Source organism: Oryctolagus cuniculus, chromosome 11 (genome assembly GCF_051225735.1).
Source record: "Oryctolagus cuniculus isolate XC-2025 breed Fujian yellow rabbit chromosome 11, ASM5122573v1, whole genome shotgun sequence".
In the NCBI taxonomy this organism is placed as follows: Eukaryota; Metazoa; Chordata; class Mammalia; order Lagomorpha; family Leporidae; genus Oryctolagus; species Oryctolagus cuniculus.
In genome coordinates, this window is record NC_142877.1 from 115,266,311 (window position 1) to 115,289,920 (window position 23,610).

Here is a 23,610-nt window from a genome sequence, read left to right on the forward strand (position 1 = left end):
CACCTCCAGGGCATCACCGAAGCGTTCCTTTGTCCCGCCGCAAACCTCTCCCGCCCCTCGGCCTGCCTTGAGTCCACCGAAAGCAAGTGATGGTCACGGACTCTATGCCGGAGCTCGCTCGGAATAAATGGCCTCTGTGGTCTTCATCTGGGTGGCCCTCACTGGTCCCGCAGAATGAGTGCTCTGTGAGGAGACTTTGTCTAGTGAACTCCTCACTCCCTGCCATGTCAGCCTGGATCTGCAGACAGCACCTTGGCTCCGGTAAGGGGAGGGCCTGTCGAGAACAATAGCAGCGGCAGAACGAGCAAAGCAGGGACCGGAGTGGTGGGAGGGAAGTCCTGATGTTACCGCGAGATCCTGGCTCCCCCTGTGGCTGAGGTCAGCTCTACCTTTCAAGTCTAGGAACCCAGGAAATCCTTGTCTTGCATTTGCTGATTTGCGTTTCTGTGGCTTGCAAACAAGAGTGATGGTCAAGAAGCTCGCTCTCTTGAGCACTGCCACCACCTTAGAATGAGGGGCCAGACTGACCTCACCTGGTGGAGAGCAGGACTGGAGAGCCCAGACGCTTCCCACACAGACACGGCAGAGTGGCTGGGCTCAGGGAGGGTTCCAGCCGTAGCCACATGCCGCGTGGAAGCCAGCCCTCCACACAGGCCTTGGAGTCCTGGCTTCCAACCCTGTTGCCCACCTCTTGTAAATTCTGTGTTGGGGGTATTCAGCTTACTCAGGAATACTTTCTGATTCTCAAGTCTTAGGAATTTCAGGTCTTTGGGAGTCCTAATGTCAATGGCCCACTTCCTCTCCAGAGAGCCTCATGCCAGGGAATCTCTAAGAGACGTCCAGTGTTTACTGAGGTTTATCAAGGATGACGTCAAAGCTATTTGGATTGTGCGTTCCAAAGAAGGATGGTCAGCCAGGTGGCTGCGGGAGAGGCTCCCAGGACAAAGTTCATTCCACCACAGGGCCTAGAGAAGGAGCCACCACATGCCACGGAGGGTCCCCAGGGAAAACACCAAGGGGGTCGCGAGGCAGAAGACTGGGGCAAGGGGAGAGCACGGACCATGGCTTTTATTAAGGTTTGGAGGGAAAAGCCAGGCAAGGCAAGGCAGGGCAGAGTAACCAGGTTAGGATGGGCCAGTTTGAATGATGTCTCCCCGGGCTCTAAATTACAGGGGTGGTCCCGGTTGCCTGGAATTAGGTCATAGAATGATTAAGGAGGAATACTGCCCCCTGAGGTGTATGGACCAGATACAGGATGTGACTGTGGACTGGTTAGTTTGCATGTCAAAGGTATGCTCCTGGCTGGCTTTGCAGTCTCTGAGTTGGCTAGTCCCAAATTAAGATTTAAGATTTCAAGACATCAGAATATATAGAAGATAAAAAAATGTACAAGGTATCAAGTAACAATGTCTTTCCCTTCCTTAGGAAACCTATGCTTTTATATTTGCACACCCAAAGAAGCCATCTAAGTGATTTTGCAGAATACAGAAATATCTGTTCCTAGATAACTTTATCTCTATTTATTCAGAGAAACAGCTTCTGTGGTTTAAAAAAAGGGAAAAAGAAGGGGAAAAGCTTATTTCCCAGTACTGTGCATTGTGAACACTTCTGCTTGTCAAGTTGGTCTCCTCTGTGTTTCCAAACCCCAGCTTCTGCACCTTTGCACCTGCTGTCTCTGCCAATTTTAGATTTCTACTTTTTCTTAAGGGTCAACCCAGGACCACACTACTAGTCAACTACGTCATCGTTTGCTGTCTTATCTTTATAACTGTTTGTTAGTCTTTTAACTGTGCACCTCCTTGAGGGCAGGAGCCACACCTTCCTTCCCGCTCCTCCTCTTCATCATTTAGCATTTAGCAGCAGCCAAACACCTTCTGTTACAAATGGGACTTCCAATGCTCGGATTTTCATTTAAGTTGATACAACAGAAAACATTAAATCTTTTCGAAGTCTGTAAGATTATCATTGTAAACATCATTAGTATTTTAATTTCTAAATAATTTCATCATACATACATTTTGAATACAGATTTTATTTTTAACAATCAGAAAAACAATATTCTTTTACACATTTCTAAAATCACTACTTAGAAATTTTACATTTAAATCAACTTTACTATTTTAAAAAATAGCTTGAATTCTGTATCTAAAACTTATAAAAATCATGCTTTGTAGCCTAAATTGTAAATTTTGTAACTAGATTCTCTTTATTTTCCAAGAGAATATGTGTGTACCAAAAATACATTTTTTGGAGCCGGTGCTATGGCTCAGTGGGTAAAGCCACCACCCAAATCATATGGGATGTCGGTTTGAGACCCGGCTGTTCCACTTCCAATCCAGCTCTCTGCTATGGCCTGGGAAAGCAGTGGAGGGTGGCCCCAGGCCTTGGGCCCCTGCACTCGCATGGGAGACCTGGAAGAAGCTCCAGGCTCCTGGCTTTGGATCAGCCCAGCTTCTGCTGTTGTGGCCATTTGGGGAGTGAACCAACTGATGGAAGACATTTCTCTCTCTCTCTCTCTCTCTCTCTGCCTCTGCCTCTGCCTCTGCCTCTCTGTAACTCTGCCTTTCAAATAAATACATAAATCTTTAAAAAATAAAAAATTACATTTAAAAAAAAGTAATTTCAACTTGTCAAAAAGCCAAATCATTTAAAATTTGGTTTAATTTAATATTTCTTATCTATTGCTATCAAGCTGATTTACAGCTAGATATTGTAAATAAGAAGAGAGTTTTTGGTGTGTGTCCCATGAGCACTCCTCCCTGAAACGTCCCTCCTGCGGAAGGCACCGGCTCTCCACGTTAGTGGTGCTGTACCCCCAGCAGTGTTCCCGGGAACGTCTGCAGGAGCATGGGGCACTGCTGAGTTTTTAGACTGTCCATCTGCTTCGTGGCTTAATTTGAAAAGCGTAAGTGAAGGCAGCAGGTATCTCTTTCTCAACTAGTTTTAAATTTGTGTATGGGTATATATATATATTCATGTATATATATTCAAGTGTATATATTTTAGATGTCATATATAATTCAGAATATATATATATACATGCAATGTATAGTTATAAATCAGGAACTTTTAAGATTAATTTAAGATTTAAACCTCTCTTGCTGACTTTCCTTTAAAAAGAAGTGAAGAAAACAAACTCTTATTTCAAGATCTGGAATTCAAGACTGCCTTCCCGTCTCTTGAGCTCCTAATGAGCACTGAGAGGCAATCTGCATCAATTCGCCACCTACTCCTTGGCATCCCCAATTCCTCCAGCAGTTATTGCGAAGGTGGCTTCATTTTCAGGCATCTCAGGGCTAACAAAATACAAGGGAACAGAAGTTTATAAAAAGCGCTATTTCTATAAATACTATAATCATGTCACAGGCATCATGCTCCCATCAGTCTGAGTCTCCAGGGACATCTCAGAGCTGGTACAGCTAAATGTGGACTCTATCCCAAGCTTGGAAATAGGCAAAAGGGGTAACCGGGTGTTCTTCAGTGTGGTCTCAGGCGTCACCTCGCAGATCCTTGGGGGCTTCTCTGATTTCACAGCAGTCTTTCTTTCTTTCTTTCTTTCTCTCTAAGATTTATTTATTTATCTGAAGGTCAGATACACAGAGGGAAGAAGAGACAGGCTGGGCCAGACTGAAGCCAGGAGTCAGGGGCTTCTTCCGGGTCTCCCATGTGGGTGCAGGGCCCAAGCACTTGAGCCACCCTCTGCTGCTTTCCCAGGCCATTAGCAGGGAGCTGGATCAGAAGTGGGGCACCCATATGGGATGCCAGCATTGCAGGCAGCAGCTGTACTTGCTACATCACAACTCTGGTCCCTGTTTTTTTTTTTTTTTTTTTTTTTTTTTAAATTATTTTTGAAAGGGAGAGAGAGAGAGAGGCAGACAGACAGGCAGAGATCTCCCATACACTAGCTCACAATAGCCATGGCTGGAGCAGGCTGAAGCTGGGAGCTGGTGCTCGATCCTTCTCCCGTGCAGGTGCAAGGAACCCAACCACTTGGGCCATCACTTTCTGCCTGTTAAGGTATGCATCAGCAGGAAGCTGGAATCAGGACTGGGGCTGGGCTCTAACCCAGGAGCTGAACTCTGATGTGGAGCTAAGGTCTAGAGAGGATGGCATACAGTATACAAATTATCAATGGGACAGACCTATGTCCTAGTGGTTAAGATGCATTCTGGGACACTCACATGCAGTACGAGAGTGCCTGAGCTGAAGTCCCACCTCTGCTAATGCACAGCCTGAGAGGCAGCATTGATGGCTCAAGCCCTGGTCCCCGCCGCCCACATGGGAGACCTGAACTGAGTTACAGGCTCCTGGCTTCAGCCTGGCCCAGACCTAGCTGTTACAGGTATTTGGGAAGCAAACTAGCAGATGAAAGATCTCTCTCTCTCTCTCTCTCTCTAGTAAATAAAAATAAATAGAAAAATTATAAAAATAATGTGATACCACCATCCCATATGAGCTCCAGTTTGAGTACTGGCTGCTTCACTTCTGATTCAGCTCCCTGCTAATGCTCCTGGTAAAGCAGAAGAAGATGGTCCAACTACTTGGGCCCTGCCACCCACGTGGGAGACCTGGATGGAGCTCCAGGCTCCTGGCTTTGCCTGGCACAGCCCCTGCCATTGTGGCCATTTAGGGAGTGAATGAGTGGATGGAAGGTCTCTCTCTCTCCTTCTCTCTGTAACTCTGCCTTACAAATAAATAAATAAATCTTTTTAAAAAATCATTATCAGGGCTGGTGTTGTGGCATACTAGGTAAAGCTGCTGCTGCAGCACCAGCATCTTATATGGGCGTCTGTTTGAGTCCTGGCCTCTCCACTGTTGATCCAGGTCCTTGCTAATGTGCCTGGGGAAGCAGCTGAAGATGGCCTAAGTGCTTGAGCCCTGCCACCCATGTGGAAGACCTGGACGAAGCTCCTGGCTTCAGCCTGGTCCAGCTCTGACCATTGCGGCCATTTGGGGAGTGAACCATCGGATGGAAGATCTTCCCCCACCCCGTTATTCTTTCAAATAAAATAAATCTTTAAAAAAATCATCAATGGGATGAATGTAAGCTCTGTGGGGGCAGGGACTTGTCTTTTTGTTTTATTCACTGCTTTATCTCAAAGAACCTGTAACAGCTGATGTACAGTAGGTTTCTCTGTACAAATTTACTAAATTTATACTTCCTAATCAGTAGTTATATACATATATATACACATCTATATGTGTGTGTATATATACATCCGTGTGTGTGTGTGTGTGTGTGTGTGTGTGTGTATTTAGGCCTAGAGTGTGAGACCAAAGTCAAGGTCTCTCTGGGTCTGATGGCCATCCTTACATCTGTCTCACTTTCTGGGAAATGTTTAAGAGCATTTTTAGGTAGAGATAGGGAAAACTGAAGTTTTAGTGGAGAAGACACATAAAGCTAATTCTGGCATACATGACATATAAATATCTACACTTTTTATGTCAATTAGAAAAAATATTAAAAAATCAACTGTCATCTGAAAAGCAAATGGAGTTAACCAAGTGAAAAGAAAGGAGACTAAATTCCCAAATGTTGCTCTTCTGTACAACATTTGTACTTAGGACTCTAGTTGGAATTGATGTTTCCTTATCTAGCTACACTGGGTGCCTTCAAAGGTCGGGGACCATGTCTATGTGTTAACAGAATTCCTGAATCCCTAGTACCTAGCACATAGTAGGGACTTCTCAATCAATTGAAAAAATTGGGAGAGGAATTCAAACAGGTAGCATCTTCCAGTAGAATAATCATAGACTTTCAAGAGACAATTGTTTAATACCATATGTACAAGAATCTGAGGAAGAAAAGGAAAATATTTACCTGTCATAAATCTTGGCAATTCTCAGCTCTCCTCTTCCCTTTCGCAGGCTTATTCTTGTTGTTGAAGCATGAGCCAGAATGTGTCCCCCGATGGGTTTTTTGGGATCTGCCTGAAAGCTGAATTAATGAAACACATCTTCAGGTTCCATGATATTGGCTACACACAGCCATGTCTGCTATCACAATGCAGGCTTTCTGTGGAGGTGACAGGAGATGAGTAGATGCATATTCCAAACAAGCCTGCTCATCCAACATGGAGTAGGATGTCGTCTGGAACTGCTATACACCCCATGACCACCTACTTCAGGCTTCTGTGATTCTTATGCAAATAGTCCATGTTTTGTTTGACTTTTTTTTTTTTATAATAAGTTAGTATTGAAAAAGCACAGGCCTAGACTAATTCTTAAACTTCAGCAAATTTTGTTTTTTTACAAAATGTAAACACTGAATTAATTCATTCATTTATCAAAAATATTTACATACCAGACACTATTCTAGACTAATGAGTAAGAAATACCCAACTTTCTCCATGAAATGGGACAGATTAAGAATTTCTTTCTTGTTCATTAACTGTATATTGGAATCCTTCGATGTTGTGCTGGTTATAAATCTGCAGTGAGAACAATCTTGGAACTATCTTTGTTATGGATAGGCAAAGTCTATTCTAATTTAGATATTGAAAAGATTAGCTCATACAGGGTCTTATGTGGATTCAAAAAATTATGGTGGTAGGCAGTAAATTGAATCCAGATGCATATTAAAAGGACTATACGCCATGACCATGAAGGATTTATCCCAGGAATGCAAGGGTGGTTCAACATAAATCATAAATGTAATAAACCACATTAACAGAATGAAGAACAAAAGCAACTTGATCATTTGAGCTGGTGCAGAAAACAACCTGGGCTCAGAAGTCATCAATAAAAGGCTACACTTGATCAAAATAAGCTGTACTCAGCATTATGGCTTTATCTCTGAGACACTATAGTTACAGAGTCAATTCAGCCTGTGCCTGCTCCATCAAAGTGCTCAGGTTCTGGCACTCTAAGCTTGCGGCTTGGTGTCTGAATACGTGGCTGACAGGTATGAGGTTAAATACATGGCTGGGGGCTGATGAAGCTAGACGTTCTCTGGTAAAGGGTTTGCTGAGATAAACTGCTGCTAGATTCAATGGTTCAGAGGTTAGGACTAGAAGATCCCTAGGTTGGATGGGATAGGCTAAGATTTATCAGGTCCACAGAGGAAGAAGAACATACAATTATTTTGTAGTGAATCGCTATCAAAGCAGTAGCAGTCAAGCGGTTAAGACTAACAGTAGTCAGGAAGTTGGAAGGTTGGTTTGCTACACCAGGCAGATGAAGGGGCAGTAAAGCAATAAAGTCATCTCAGGTCATCTCAGTTGGATGAAATGGCTAGGGGGCCGGTGCTATGGCGCAGCGGGTTAACGCCCTGGCCTGAAGCATTGGCATCCCATATGGGCACTGGTTCGAGATCTGGCTGCTCCACTTCTGATCCAGCTCTCTGCAATGGCCTGGGAAAGCAGTAGAAGATGGCCCAAGTCCTTGGGCCCCTGCACCCGTGTGGGAGACCCGGAAGAAGCTCCTGGCTCCTGGCTTCGGATTGGCACAGCTCCGGCCGTTGAGGCCTTTTGGGGAGTGAACCAGCGGATGGAAGACCTCTCTCTCTCTCTCTGCGTCTCCTCTCTCTGTGTAACTCTGACTTTCAAATAAATAAATAAATACAAAAGAACTATAATTTACTTCATTATTATATTCTTTCTCGATCCATCTCCTATGCCCTATCAATAAGCTCCTTAAGAGCAGGCTACATTGTGTTTTGCTCTGTAGCAACCAGTTATGCCGTGGGTGCTCAAAAATGGCTTTTGAAATTAAAATATGAAGCGACAAAAATTCCAAGGAGACTATTGGGCTGCAGAAAGATAACGCTTTTACAGAAATTATGTAAAAATAAGATTGGACGAGTTGGAAATTTCAATCGAGGAGATAAAGAAGGGGTGGCTATTGTGGTGCAGCAAAATTAAGCCATTGCTTGCTACACCCCGCAGCCCATATCAGAGTTTTGAGTCTTGGCTACTCTGTGCTGCCAAGCCAGCTTCCTGCTAATGTGCCTGGGAGGCAGCAGGTAACGGCCCTAGTACTTGGGTTCCTGCCACCCACTAGAGATCCAGATGGAGTTCCTGGCTCCCAGCTTCAGACTGGCCCAGCCCTGGCTGTGTTGCAGTCATCTGGGAAGTGAGTTAGCAGACAGATCTCTCTCTCTCTCTCTCTCTCTCCTTTCTTTCATTGCCTTTCAAATAAATAATTTTTTAAAAAGAGGAGATAAGAAAGGATGGTCAGTTTAACTTAATGGGCAGAGAGACATCAGAGCTCTGTTAACTGCTTCTCACAGCAGATCTCTCTACTACTCGGTGTGCATGGTTAGCTCTATTTTCCCTTTCACAAAACGTCTGTGGTATCTTTGAGTCTTCTCTTCCATCCTTGTCTCCTCACCTCGGATGACATTGCCTGCTGCTTCATAGAGAAAACAAGGGTTCTCAGGAAGACGCTCCCCTACGTCCTCCTCTGTCTATCTCCGCCTGCAGGTATCTTCCTCCTTCCCTCTGAAACCCTTCATATTTCGGGAAGCCGTCTCCTCAAAGCCTTTGCACAAGAGGTCCCTTTGAAACGAAAGCCCTTTCCCTAGCACGTGTTCTTCCACAGCTCCTCGTCCTTCAGGAGACACCTCCCTTGGGACCCTTTGTTCCATCCCCTGACCCTGCCATGGTGCATATTCCTCTATTAAAGCATGCGCCATTTTATTTTTAATTCATGGGTTTCACTCCCTTATTATATGCTAAATCCCTGTTCATCCTGTAACTCTGGTGCCTAGAAAAGTGCTATAACATAGTAGGTCTTCCATAGGATGAATACAGAGAAGCAAACTTTGGATGTCCCTGATCTAGGTCCTCCTGGACACAGATTTGTGACACATCCTTTAAAAAGTTATAATTCAAGGGACTTTTGAAGGCTGTTCTGACAGAAAGGCAAATTTAAAAAGAGATAGACTCCCCTGAATTAAAATATTCTTCCTTCCTTTATAGATAACCTAGGGAAGAGTGGGAAGCTGAAGCTATGATTTTTAGTGCACTGTTGTTAGCTGTTACCAAGGTAACACCCTACGGACAAAGGAGAACAGGTGCCACTGTGTGCCATTGATTACCCTAATTGAAGAACTGAATGTTAACAATGTCATCCCCGAAAGGATATCCTTTGAATGAACTAAGGGGAAATAAATTACTGGATTTGCAAAAAGGATTGCAGGATTTGCTTAGAAACTTATAGAAGAGACATGGTGGCAGCATGCTGGCATAGCAGGGTAAGCTGCTGCTTACGAAGCTCGTATCCCGTATCTGAGTGCTGGTTTGAGTCCCGGCTGCTCTGCCTCCCAGCCAGCTTCCTGCTACTACACCTGGAAAGGCAGCGGATGTTGAGTCCAGTGCTTGGGCCCCTGCCACCCACGTGGAAGACCCGGATGCAGTTTCCCTTTCCTGGTTTCTTCCTGGTCCAGACCTGTTTGTTGTAGCCATTTGGGAAATGAACTAGTGGATGGAAGCTCGCTCGCGCTCTCTCTTTTTCTGTTTCTGTCTCTGTCACTCTGCCTCTCAAATAAATACATAAAGCTTTTTTTTTTTCTTAAAAAAAGATGTATTTATTTTACTTGAAAGTCAGCATTACACAGAGAGAGTAGGAGAGACAGAGAGAGAGGTCTTCCATCTGCTGGTTTACTCCCCAGTTGACCGCAACGGCTGGAGCTGTGCCCATCTGAAGCCAGGAGCCAGGAGCCTCCTCCAGTCTGGTTCTCTCATGCAGGTACAGGGGCCCAAATACTTAAATCATCTTCTACTGCTTTCCCAGGCCATAACAGAGAGCTGGATTTGAAGTGGATCAGCCAGGACTTGAACTGGTGCTCATGTGGGATGCCAGCACTGCAGGTGGCAGCTTTACCCACTACACCACAGCGCCAGCCCTATAAAGCTTTTAAGAAAAGATATTATGAGGCTGGCACTGTGGTGCAGTGGCTTAATGCCCTAGCCTGAAGTGCCGGCATCCCATATGGGCGCTGGTTCTAGTCCCGGCTGCTCCACTTCCGATCCAACTCTCTGCTATGGCCTGGGAAAACAGTAGAATATGGCCCAAGTCTTTGGGCCCCCTTGCACCCACGTGGGAGACTGGGAAGAAGCTCCTGGCTCCTGGCTTCAGATGGGTGCAGCTCTGGCTGTCATAGCCAGTTGGGGAGTGAACCATCAGATGGAAGACCTCTCTCTCTCTCTCTCTCTCTCTCTCTCTGCCTCTCCCCTCTCTGTAACTCTGACTTTCAAATAAATAAATAAATCTTTATAAAAAAAAGATATTATGTGGATAAAAAATCCTCAAAACTGACTCATAAACTAAGAGGCTATATTAATCAAAATAGATTAAGTATAACCTATTCTGCAACATAGCATAATAGCTTTAGTTCTGAAATAATATCAAACCAATTTTGTTTGCTTCATCAAGGTATCCAGGATTCTGTATAATATTGAGTGTATGTTATGGCTTTTAACATTTCTTGTAGAGCTCTAACACTTTGATACTTTAACTAAAGATACAGACTTTTCCCTGGAAAGATGCATAAATGCACCCATATAAAATATTTTTTGTGTGGGGCTGGCATTGTGGCAGAGTGGATAAAGCTACCATTCGTGATGCCAGCATCCTATATGGGCACCAGCTCATGTCCCAGATACTCCACTTCTGAGCCAGCTCCCTGATAATGGCCTGGAAAAAGCAGCAGAAGATGCCCAAGTGTCTGGGTCCCTGTCTGGCTTTGGCCTGGCCCAGTGCTGGCTGTTGTGATCATCTAGGGAGTAAACCAGATGGAAGACCTTTCTCTCTGTCTCTCCCTCTCCCTCTGTAACTCTTTCAAATAAATAACAAAAGATTTAAAAAAAAATTCTTTTTCATTGAAAGTAAGTTTAGGAGACTCATGACCTCCCTCTGGTGTATGCAAGTATTACTACTAATAATAACCACAACTAAGATTTAGAGTCTTTACTATATGGCCAACATTCTTTTAAGTCATCTAATTATTTCTCTTTGCATGGATTCCATATTTAGTAAATAATTATGGATTAAAATTTGGATTTATACAGAGGCCTATATACAGTGAGGGAATGCACTGGTCACATGGACCTCACATGTAGCTCTATTTTTCATTTTCAATAGACTGATCCTCTGGTTTTTCAGTCTTGTGAGTTTCATTCATGTGAGTCTGCCTCTGAGAGATGGACTGGTTCTCAAAAGGCTGACCAAATCAAATCTTTGCCTGCAAGGCTGAGGGTCCTGAGCTGTGGTCAAGTCACTAGTGTAATGGGCACACCCCTGCAAAGCCTTTTGGATGACAGCATGCCAGGCTTTCCCCAAGCAGAAACAGCTCTGATACACTGTATGGTGTGTGAGCTCTGGAATTAGACTTGGGTTCAAATTCTGGCTTGTCAGCTGTGTGATGTCAGGAAAATTGTTTGAACATCCCAAGTTTCTGTTTGTTCATTGTAGATGGACGACAGTAACTGTGCTTGTCTGGTAGGATAATTGTGAGAATAAAATGAAATAATTCACCTAAGGCATTATCCCAGGGCTACAATTATTATTATTCCTCTGCTTTCCTAATCCTGACTCAAAGGCTTATTACCTACATTTCCTTGGATTAGACACTTACATTTCTGAACCTCAGTTTCTTTCACTGCAAAGTGGAAACAAAAAGACCTTACCTTTTAGGCCTGATGTGAGGATTCAAGATGCTTTTAATATAGCTCTTTGGGAGTCTACTATATGCCAGGAACCACATCTAGTCATTTATGTACATAGCTCTACCCTTACAGTAACCTTGGCACATAAAAGATCCCCAATAAATGATAACTGTTATCACTAAACTAAATGATTCTGTTCAAACAGTTGCCCTTTCGAAGTTTACTTGAACTTCCCAACTTCCAGCAGCTATAACCAAGTCTTGGGGTAAAGTACAAGAAGGTGCAGTCACATTCCACAGCGCTTTAGAGGCCTTTAATTTACTTCTATTTCTGACCAAGTTAAAACAGCATCATCAAACCACCCACAAGCCTCCTTTAGCCTATTCTCTTATTTTCCCTTCTTTCACATTTTCTTCTCTTCCTTCCTCCTTTTCTCAGGAGACCGAGGAGTACAGAGAGGAGGAGGAAGAGCGGTGGGTGGATTTTGGCATAAAAAAGGACAGAGAAAGGTTATTTCATTTCTCTCCCTCTGGTTGAACAGCATACGGCACATTGTTGAAGCTGAGACCCAGAACAGCCTGGGCTGTCTACTTCCACTTAGGATGATGTGCTGATGAAACATAGTTATGGGATGGATGGGAAGAGAGCATGGTGAGACTCACAGAACGTCAGCTTTGAAGTCAAAGATGCCTGGGTTCAAATCCTGACTCCCTCAGTTGTAAGTTGCGTTGTGGGCAAGCACTAAGTTCGCTGAGCCTCTTCTTCCACTGTTACAGTTTAGGAATAATCATAACCCCTGCTTCAAACACTGGTTGCAGTGTGGTGCCTTAGGGGCCTGGGCAAGGGCAAACTTGAAGGACAACAGATACTCCTGATGCTTCCACTTGTAAGGGGTACAGATGGAATTTCTGAGGAAGGACCCATTGAGGAAAGAGAAGCTGATTGAACCTGTCCAACAGTGAGGAGGAGCTTTTGAGATGAGAGCAAGATGGGGAACAAAGAGAACTGTCAAATGTAAGAATTTTAGGGAAAGAGAAGAATTTTTTTTTTTAAGATGTATTTTATTTATTTGAAAGGCAGAATGACAGAGGGAGAGGAAGAGAGAGCGCTTCCATTTGCTGAATCATTCCCCAAATGGCTGTCCATCCAGGTCTCAGGGCCCAAGTACTTAGGCCGATTTCTGCTGCCTTCCCAGGCATATTATCAGGGATCTAAATCAGAAGCAGAGCAGCTGGGATACAAACCAGTGCTCCAATATGGGATGTCAGCATTGCACACAGAGGCTCATCCTCCTGGACCTCAGCACCAGCCTGGAATGCTTTTCAAAAAAATGATATTGGGGCCAGTGTTGTGTTGAAATGGGTAAAGCTGCCACCCACAATGCTGGCATCCCATATGGCCACCAGTTCAAGTCCTGGTTACTCTGTTTCCAATTCAACACCATGTTAATTGCATGGGAAAAGCAGAAGACAACCCTAGTGCTTGGGCCCCTGCTACCCACATTTGAAACCCAGATGAAGCTCCTGGCTCCAGGCTTTGGACTGGCCCAGTGCTGGCCGTTGCGGCCATTTAGGGAGTGTACCAGCAGATGGAAGATCTTTCTCCCTCAGTTTCTCTTTAACTCTGACTTTCAAAAAAAATTAATCTTTTAAAAAAGTTATGTTTAATAAGTTTTGCTAAGTAACACTTTATGTCTGCTCCCAAAATATGCAAAAAAAAAAAAAAAAACTATACTTTTTTCAACATTTTGAAAATGGAATTCTGAGCTTTTTGTGGGGTGGGGTGCAGCCACATCTGAGATTTGTTTCATAAAAAGCACAAGGAGGCTCCAGGAGGCTGAGTTGCAGCAGATCACATGAGAAGTGTATGAGATGATACATGAAAGTACCTGGTGCGGGCCAACGCCGTGGTGCAGTAGGTTAATCCTCTGCCTGTGGCACCGGCATCCCATATGAGCACCGGTTCTAGTCCCTGCTTCTCTTCTTCCCATCCAGCTCTCTGCTGTGACCTGGGAAAGCAGTAGAAGATGGCCCAAGTCCCTGGGCCGCTGCACCCACATGGGAGACCGGGAAGAAGCTCCTGGCTCCTGGCTTCGGATCGGCGCAGCTCCAGCCGTTGTGGCCATTTGGGGAGTGAACCAATGGACATAAGACCTTTCTCTCTGTCTCTCCCTCTCACTATCTGTAACTCTACCTCTCAAATAAATAAATAAAATCTTAAAAAAAAAAAAAGAAAGTACCTGATGCATGTTAAGTAAGAAGTAAAAGCTCTCAGTTTTGGAGGGGAAGAATATGAAGGTCAAACAGTTTAAAAGACTTGCATAAGGTCACCACATTAGTGACTCTGGTTCTGTGTTTCTTCTCGAACCGTATTACCTCTAATTTATGCTAGTGATGTCAAGTCAGTGACATCCTTAAAAAACCAACTGATTGCACATTTATAAGACTGCAAGTGGTCTAAGAAGACTTTTTAAGATTTTATCTATTTATTTGAAATGTAGTTAACAGATAGAGAGGGAAAGACAATAGAGAAAGGTCTTCATTTGCTGGTTCACTCCCCAAATGGCCACCACAATGGCCGAAGCAGAATCAATCTGAAGCCCAGAGCCAGGAGCTTTCTCCCAGGGTCCCCATGGGAGTTCAGGGGTCCAAGTACTTGGGACATCTTCCGCTGCATTCCCAGGCCACAAGCAGAGAGGTGGATGGAAGAGGAGCAGCCGGGACACGAACTGGTGCCCACATGTGCTGCCAGTGCCACGATCAGAGGCTTAGCCTACTACACCACAGCGCCGGCCCCCTGAAGACTTTTTTTTTTTTAGGAAAACAAATACACAAATGATATAGAGGGCACTATCACAATCTTATTTGTCGCTTTTCTTATTATTTGCCCTAGTGTAGTGCTTGAAAAGCTGATGCTTTGATTTTTATCTGTGGGCCTAGATCATTCCAGTTCTAAACTCCCTATCTGTAAGTCTCATCTAGAGTCTAGGGCTCTGCTGTATCATATGGCAACTCCTTGCCTCTATAATTTTGTTTCTTTTTAATACGATGTGCCATCAAGTAGAATGCATGGGATATAAGCCTCAATTATCGTCAGTGCACTTGGGGACTCATACCAATTATAGTGATATTTCTCTGACAGGCCCCAGGCGAGCTGCAGCTTGGAGTTACTCCACACTGAGAAACAAAGATATTTTCTTTATGGGAGGTTCTCTAATAGCATTTGAAATCCTTTAGTTTAAAACTGTCCTGATTTTTTTTCATCTGGATGTGGCAATTTTTGTGTTTTACAAGAAGACATGTATTTAATTTGTATTGTTATCATTTAATATCCCTCAGAATGTCCTAATTATAGTGAACCTTGTTTCCTTACGACTCAGCCAGGTGGAAGAGATAATGTTGTGAGGCGGAGTCGCCCAGTGAACACAGCAGCCTTTGTTCCCTCCTCTTCCTCCCCTAGCTCACTTCGGTATGCATCTCCTCCCTGTTCCAGTGCTCTTTTCGATTATTTGCTTTCTTATTTGCTTTCTGACGTCTCTCTAGTTCTCCTTCCATTGTCTTATGGGGGTTAGTCAAAACGATTTTACTCTTTTGGAAACTTTCTACAAATATAAGAAAAAGAACCCCTATTTGACCTAATTGCTACCGATGTCTTCTGCCTTCCAACTCTAGAGTGACAGTTTTCACCTCTTCAATGTTCCCTCCCTACACCTGAAGAACAGCATTCTTTTATTTGAATGCAACCCACTTCCTCCCTCTGAGCCAATGAGTCATTTTTTTCTCTTTAAATTGCACCTTAAAAATCTTCCATTTCTCTTCAGTTTAAAATTATTCTCTTTGTGGTGCTTTATGTCCTGTATATGAAAGATACCCCACAAAATGAGGATGGCCTTCCTTGCTCAAGGAGTATACTCCAGACCATATGTGTGACTTACCAAGATTTTACAATTTTGAACCAAACGGACATCATTTTTTTTAATGGAAGGCAATATTTTTGTCTCTTTCATTTGCTAGTGAATTCCCAGAATCTTGACATAGTATATTTTCAATAAATATTTGTTGAATAAATAAATGACTGATTTTCCCCTCCTCAATCTTTTTAACTTAATACCATTGAAATTTCTTCCAATAAAGTAGGAAATACTCATAAAAGTGTTTTGAAATGTGAGAGATATATAATACTGCAGAAGATGCAGCAATACTATTAGGGTTAAGTTTAGAAAATGCTTAAATAAAGAGAGACATATTTTATTATAATTTATATAATTTATAGCAGCATACCAAATATCTCTTAATTATATATGTCAGTGACTCATTTTATCTGCCACTATCTGGATGCCTAGGTTTCAATGTATTATCACTCTGTATTGCAAACATCAGGATGATATAATTTAATAAATTATGTATCCAAGAATATTTAATGGATGTTAAAATAAATGAATGAAAGGTATTACAGAACAAGATATTTGCACAGTCTCAAAATATTGCCCCACAAATCATTTATTTAATTACAAAAGAAAATTTTGTAATTCTCTTTGACAATGCAGAAATTCTGTGAATACCATTTCATCACATGATCAAACTTAACAACACTAATAATGGAACAAACTACCATCATGTGCCTCCTGAGATGACAGATTGAGAAGACCATAATATCACTTATGTAGGTTTCCTGCCAAAAATGTTTAACATTTTAAATAATGAGGAGGAAAAATCAAATTGAGAGACATTGCAAAACATTTGGTCTGTTCTTCAAAAATGTCAATGCCATGAAAGTCTAACAAAGGTTGAGGAGCTCTTCTGATGCAAGGAGAATAGAGAGAGATGATAACTACATATAATGCACAATCTGTAACTGATACTAATTTGAAAACAAAGCAAAATAAAAAACTCAACACCACAAAATCACATTGTCAGGAAAGCTGGAGACTCTCGTGCTAGGCAGCACTGTTATGCTGATACTGAACTTCCTGAATGTGGTGATTGTGCTGTGGTTTCACAGGAAAATGTTCTTGTTCTTAAACGAGATACGATGAAGCAGTAAGGGATAAAGTGTTATGATATCTGCAAATAATTTTCAATGGTTTAGGAGAAAATACACCTCTTAAATGGTTCACTACAATATATACATATATATATACATAGTGTGTGTGTGTGTGTGTGTGTGTATGGAGAAAGAGGGAGAGACGAAGAGAGAACACAAAGATTTTATATACATACATGCGGGAAGAAAAAAGGGGCAAGCTGTTGCAATTAATGATCCTGGGTGAAGGATATATGGGCATTTATTGCACTACTCTTGCAACTTTTTTTCTGGTTAAAAACTTTCTAGGGGCAGGTGTTTGGCCTACTGGTTAACACAATGATTGGCGTGCCCAGACACATGTTGGAGGTGCCTAGGCTTGATTCCTGGTTCCAGCTCCCAATCCCAGCTTCCTGCAAATGTGGACAATGGGAGACAGCAGGTGATATTTCGAGTTGTTGGGTCCCTGATGCCCACAAGAGATACCTGGATTGAATTCCAGCCCCCGTTCTGATCCAGCCCAGTCCTGGCCATTGCAGGCACTTGGGGTATGGAACTGTGGCTTGGGGCTTTCTCGGTTTACCTCTCAAATTGGGAAAAAAAAACTTTTAAAATAAAAATTGTTTAAAAATTCTTTTTAAAAACATTATTATGAATTCAGGCTTTTTTTTTTTTTTTTGGTTTATTGACTTCCATAATGCTCAAAACTTTTGACAGTGTCCATAAATGTTTCCTTGAATTTTCTTCTTTTACTATTGTACTTTATCTCTCTTTGTCTTTCTCTTCCCTGATGTCTTTCAAATAGAGCCTTCAATAGTTATGGCATGTGCACAAATACTTGAACAAATTCTGTACGCCTAGTATGGACTGAAGTTCTGTTTCTTCCAACAGGAGAATCCTCTCACTGGGCTTCCTTTATAAAGATACCTCATGTTCACACTGTAGAAAATCTGCTTTTTTTGTTTTGGGCTCACAGCCTATCAGTGCAATAGAAGGCATTGATGTATTTGGAATATAATTTCATTTCCCTAGCGTCCTTTTCTTATTATCCTCCAATATCCTTCAGCTTTAGATTAAAGAAGAGCTCAAAACACTGCTGAAAATGATTTACTTTTTACAGAGGTAGAGAAAATGGACTCTAGATAACAAATGAGTGGTTCAAAGGGTGTTACAAAAAAGCTTGTCAAAAATACACATTAACTTTTTTTTCTTTTTCACAGGCTGAGTTAGACAGTGAGAGACAGAGAGAGAGAGACAGAGAGAAAGGTCTTCCTTCTGTTGGTTCACCCCCAAAATGGCCGCCACAGTCGGCATGCTGCGCTGATTCGAAGCCAGGTTCAGGGCCCAAGCACTTGGGCCATCCTCCACAGCCTTCCTGGGTGACAGCAGAGAGCTGGACTGGAAGATGAGCAACCGGGACAGAATCCGGCGCCCCAACCGGGAATAGAACCCAGAGTGCTGGCGCTGCAGGCGGAAGATTAGCCTAGTGAGCCGTGGCAAAGGCCCACATTAACTTTTAACTCAACTTTTCCATAAAATTTTGAAGCCCCTTCACATCTGCAATTATGAAGTGATATGCATGTGTACTAAAATTATGTGTGATAGATCTGTGCACACATCAAGGCTAATTATTTTGAAATTTTTTAATTCAAAAAATTAACTAATTAATTAATTTGAAAGGCAGACAGAGAGGCAGATAGAAATATCCTATCTTATGGTTCACCCTGTAAATGACCACACACAGCCAGGGTTGGGTCAGGTCCAAGCCAGAATCCAATAACTTATCCAGGTCGCCATGTGGGTAGCAGGGACCCAATCACTTGAGCCATCACCAGCTATCTCTCAGGGGCCACATTAGCAGGAAGTTGGAATTGGGGCAGAGTTGGGACTTGAACCCAGGCACTGCTTTACAGGATATGGATGTCCCAAGCAGAATCTGAACCACTATGCCAAACGCCTACTCCCTGAAATTATTTTCTATTTTACACTCTAACATCTTGATATTAACCACCGTGAAATACAAAAGCAGAATAGGCTTACGTCATAGTCGCTCCCGGATCGGCAGTCATTTGATTGGTCACAAAAACAGCCACGTTGTATTCTGTATCAAAAAAAAAAAAAAAAAAAAGAAGCTAAGAGAAGGGAAATACAAATATAAAACATTCATTGTAGATTTTGGTATTTAGAACATCGTACTATAGATTTATTTTAGAAACAAGATCACATTCCTGTTTTTCTCACTGATAATATAAGTCAACTTATTTAAAGTTATTGTTATTATTTAGGTTAGGATCAGTCTTTTTGGTAAAAAATATGTATTCCCATAAAGGTAATTTTATTTTTTTAAGAAGTATTGCCTCCTGACACTCTGAACATCTCTGCAAGCACACCTAAAACACAGTCACAGATGCTACTCTGATAGAGCCATTCTATTTTAAAAATCTACCTTCTGAGATTTTTTGGAGTCGTGACAACATCTGGGCCAATTTTTGCTGCCTTTCAGCCAACTCCCCACGACCACTGAAATCCACTCGAAAAAGTGCCATTATTGAATCAATGATCTGCACAGGGTTGATGTAAAAATAAATAAGTTTATGGAATTGGAAGGAAGAAATTAATTTGGATAGGAATCAACAGAACAGTAATATGCTAAAGAGCTCTGTGAGTGAGCAATACTTAGAAGCTTGTACCAATAGCTTGAAGATGCCAGCTTCCTCATGGAACTTTGCAGCTACATAATCAAGTAGCTCCATCTGATGTTCACCTGGTGGGAAATACAGCGAGAAAATGTTCTAAGAGCTAGAAGCAGAGGCTAAGATCACTTATGTCCTTGGGAGCCATGCAAAAGAATCCTGGAAGGATTCTCTTAATGATTTATGACTTTATTAAATATGACAATTTATCAAAAAATGCTACTCTGCCTTTCACAGACAATGAATAAGAAATAATTTGAGGGTATTTTAATATCCAAGAACTTACCAGCTATTAAAATTTGTGGACTGAATTAATTTTATTTTAAAATAAAAAGATAAAAGGACAGTGTCAAAATATTTAGTATAATCAATTAGTAAATCAGTGCTTCCAACCTTATGATAACCCACACACCCAGCTGCATGGGCTCTTACTAGTATATGCACGTGCATAGAGTACGTTGTCCAGCACAGCATCATGGTCCACATTGAAGCGATCAGCAATGTCCCGAAGGCGATCCGGACGACTGCAGCAGCCAAGATTAAGGATTCAATGAGTCAATTGCAGAACAACTTAGACAACAACTACAAAACATCCTACCTTAAGTAAGTAAATTAAAAGAATGGTAAAACAATATACCTGCAGAGATATTCTAGAGGATGCTAATCATTACTTACAGTCTACATTATATTTTATTTTTCATAAATGCCTCAAATTCTCTTAGGTAGTGATAACACTCATAGAAATGATGAGGCAGTAATGAATTTAAATATTAAATTTTGGGGTAGGCATTGTGGTGCACTGGGTTAAACCACCCTTTGGGACACTCACATCACATGTTGGAGTGCCTGGGGTCTAGTTTCATCTCCACTTCAGATCCAGTTTCCTGCTAACATGCCTGGGAGGCAGCATCTGATAGCCCAAGTACTTGGATTCCTGCCACCCATGAGAGAAGACCTGGATGGAGTTCTGGGCCCCTGTCAGCCTGGCCCAGTCTTGGCTGTAATGGGCATTTGAGGAATGAACTAGTGAACTCTCTCGTTTTGTCTATCACTCTGACATCCAAGTAAATAAATAAATAAATAAATAAATTTTAAAATAAATATTGAATTATCAGCAGGCATTTAGCCTAGCAGTTAAGACAAAACCTTTCTCCAGGATTCGATTCCTGGCTCTAGCTCCTGAATCCAACTTCCTACTAATGGAGATCCTAGGAGGAGGCAGTGATGGTGAGTCAAGCAGCCAAGCTCCTGCCGTCCATGTAGGCCCAGACTGAATTCCCAGCTCTCACTGCAGTAACTGGGGAGTGAACCAGTATATGGGATCTCTCTCTAATAAATAATAATTCAAAAAAAGTTAAATTATCAAATTTTACAATGCATGTAAGCTGGTTGGTATGGCCTATGTAACGTTTTACAAGTGAGGACACTGCCAGAGATTAGGTACATGACCGAAGATTATGCAGCAAGTCAGTTACAAGAGAAAAGCTAGAAACTAAGGTGTGTGAGTCTCTTTTGTTCTCAGTTCTATAAAAAATAGATCTATTCTAGAAATATATCACTGAGTTATAACTCAAGTCATTTTAAAGTGAAATAATTCGCTCTTCACACTTCTCATCTGTTCAGTATGAAATAGTTTAATATATCATTAATCATGTATTGCCAACAAATGATAAATACGACTGCAGGAACTAAAGCATCAAAACAGTAACCTCAAGCGTCCAGAAGGGTTTATCAACCCAGGATTTTGGTTTATATAGCGTTTAAAATCTACTGTCTTTGAGGCAGTCATTGTGGTAGAGTGAGTTAAGCCACCATCTTCAAAGCTAGCATTCCATACAGGCGCTGGTCCAAGTACCAACTGCTCCACTTGTGATCCAGCTCCGTGCTAATGTGCCTGGGAAAGCAGAAGATGGTCCAAGACCTTGGGGCCTACACCCATGTGGGAGACCCAGATGGAGTTCCAGGCTTCTGGCTTTGGCCTGGCTCAGCCCTGGCTGTTCAACCACTTGGGGCATCAATCCAAGTCCATCCTGGATGAAAGAACTCTTTCTTTCCCTTTCCTTGTAGCTCTGCCTTTCAAAACAAATACATCTTTTTAAATTTTTTTATTTTTTATTTATTTATTTTTGACAGGCAGAGTGGACAGGGAGAGAGAGAGAGAGAGAGAAAGGTCTTCCTTTTTGCCGTTGGTTCACCCTCCAATTGCCACCGGGGCTGGCGTGCTGCGGCCGGCGCACTGCGCTGATCCGATGGCAGGAGCCAGGTGCTTCTCCTGGTCTCCCATGGGGTGCAGGGCCCAAGCACTTGGGCCATCCTCCACTGCACTCCCTGGCCACAGCAGAGAGCTGGCCTGGAAGAGGGGCAACCGGGACAGAATCCGGCGCCCCGACCGGGACTAGAACCCGGTGTGCCGGCGCCGCAAGGTGGAGGATTAGCCTAGTGAGCCGCGGTGCCGGCCCATCTTTTTAAAATTTTACTTTCTTCTAATTTTATTTCTTTCTAAATTTACTTTCTTCTAATTTTACTTTATTTTAAATTTTACTTTCTAGGGGCCGGTATTGTGGCAGAGTGGGTAAAGCTGCCACCTGCAGTGCTGGCATCCCATATGAGCGCCATTTCGAGTCCTGGCAGCTACACTTTCAATTTAGCTCTCTGCTATGGCCTGGGAAAGCAGAAGATGGCTCAGGTGCTTGGGCACCTGCATCTATGTGGGAGATCTAGAAGAAGTTCCTAGGTCCTGGCTTCAGATTGGATCAGCCCAGCTCCGGCCATTGCAGCCATTTGGGGAGTGAACCAATGGAAGGAAGACCTCTCTCTCTGTCTCTCTTTCTCTCTCACTGTCTAACTCTATCTGTCAAATTTTTTTTTTAAAGATTTGTTTATTTATTTGAAAGGCAGAATTGCAGAGAGAGAGGGAAAGAGAAAGAGAGAGGGAACTTCCATCCACTGGTTCACTCCCCAAAACGCTGCAATGGCTGGAGCTGGGCCTGACAGAAACCAGGGGCAGGAGTTTCCTCTGGGTCTCCCATGTAGGTGCAGGGTCCCAAGGACTTGGACCATCTTCTGCTGCTTTCCCAGGTGTATTTAGTAGGGAGCTGGATAGGAAGTGGAGCAGCCAAGACCCGAACTGGTACCCATATGGTTTTACATGCTATGCCACAATGCCATTCCCTAATAACTTTTTTTTAAAAGATTTATTTCTTATTTATTTGAAAGGCAGAGTTATAGAGAGGAAGAGACAGAGAGGTCTTCCATCTGCTGGTTCACTTCCCAAGTGGCTGCAAGGGCCAGGGCTGAGCCAGACCAAAGCCAGGAGCCTGGAGCTTCTTCTTGGTCTTCCATGTGGGTACAGGAGCAAAAGCACTTGATTTTTAAAAAGTTTTTTTTACACTAGATTTTTTTTTTTTTTTTTTTTTTGGTGGACAGGTCAAGGAAAACAGGAGTTGGAAGAGGCAATGAAAAATGTTTTTCACATCAGTTTCTACAAAGCCTGGATACCATGCGATCAAGGGTATAAAGCCAAGTTTATTCTAAAGGGAAGTTCAGATTAATCTACATTTATTGACTGATAACCATATAGAATTTATTACCATATTAACTAATTATCAAGGCAAAGCATCCTGGAGGATATAAGACAATCTATGGCCTAGGTAAGTTTAAAACATAATTACAGACAAAATAGAAACATGAAAAGAAAGTATCAAAACCCAGCAGCAGACATGGGGACAGCAGAAGAATGAGAACCTTCTGTGGCCATTGCCATGGTTCCTCTGCCCCTCCCATTCTTCTCACTTCCTCTTGCATGCTGTAACTCTCAACTGGTCCTCTCTTTCTTGATAAAATCCAAATTGCCCAAACAGCTAATCTGCAAGAACAATTCCTCCCTGAGAATCTTCCTTAATCAACTATTTCTGAAACTAGCTGAACTCCAACAGAGCCCCCTTCCTAAAGCCCGTTCCAGCCTCCATCCCTGAGTTAGAAGTCTCCTTCAGAGACTTCCTGGGTCAGGAATTTCCCAATACAGTCTTCTTAAAACAGTTCTCTGGTTGGTTGTTTTGCTTTGTTTTCCTACACCAGTAGTTTAGACAGAAAATTCTATAGTAGGTCAAGAAGGACAAGGTTTTCTAAATTAGGTAACCAGAGAAGATCAGAAAAAGCAGGCCTTTAAATGATAGCCTTAAAGGATTTCTGTGACTCAGAAAGATGGGGATAAAAGGAGGAGATACCCAATAGGATGGAAATATCCCATGAAAATGCCCCTATGACCAGTCAAATTAACCTTCAAG

At 42.5% G+C, this 23,610-nt stretch overlaps 1 protein-coding gene across 10 annotated transcripts in view; it reads right to left on the bottom strand.

Annotated features, from left to right (window-relative positions):
* Positions 1-2,012: 2,012 nt before the first annotated feature.
* Positions 2,013-23,610, bottom strand: part of DMC1 (DNA meiotic recombinase 1) — a 43,399-nt gene continuing 21,801 nt past the window's right edge. For 5 of the 10 annotated variants that reach the window (XR_016216341.1, XM_070051498.2, XM_008257039.5 and 2 more), the window contains 6 exons: positions 19,757-19,848; positions 19,322-19,395; positions 19,078-19,192; positions 18,672-18,732; positions 5,822-5,938; positions 2,013-3,296 (listed from right to left, as the gene is read on the bottom strand). Coding sequence is in view for 8 of the 10 variants with exons in the window: in XM_070051498.2 (XP_069907599.1) it covers positions 3,227-3,296; positions 5,822-5,938; positions 18,672-18,732; positions 19,078-19,192; positions 19,322-19,395; positions 19,757-19,848 (529 nt within the window). In the remaining 2 variants the exon portion in view is untranslated. Of the gene's footprint in view, positions 3,297-5,821; positions 5,939-16,523; positions 16,673-18,671; positions 18,733-19,077; positions 19,193-19,321; positions 19,396-19,756; positions 19,849-23,610 lie in introns of those variants that run through there. The other 5 variants (XR_016216342.1, XM_089307642.1, XM_070051499.2 and 2 more) reach the window with 3 other exon arrangements.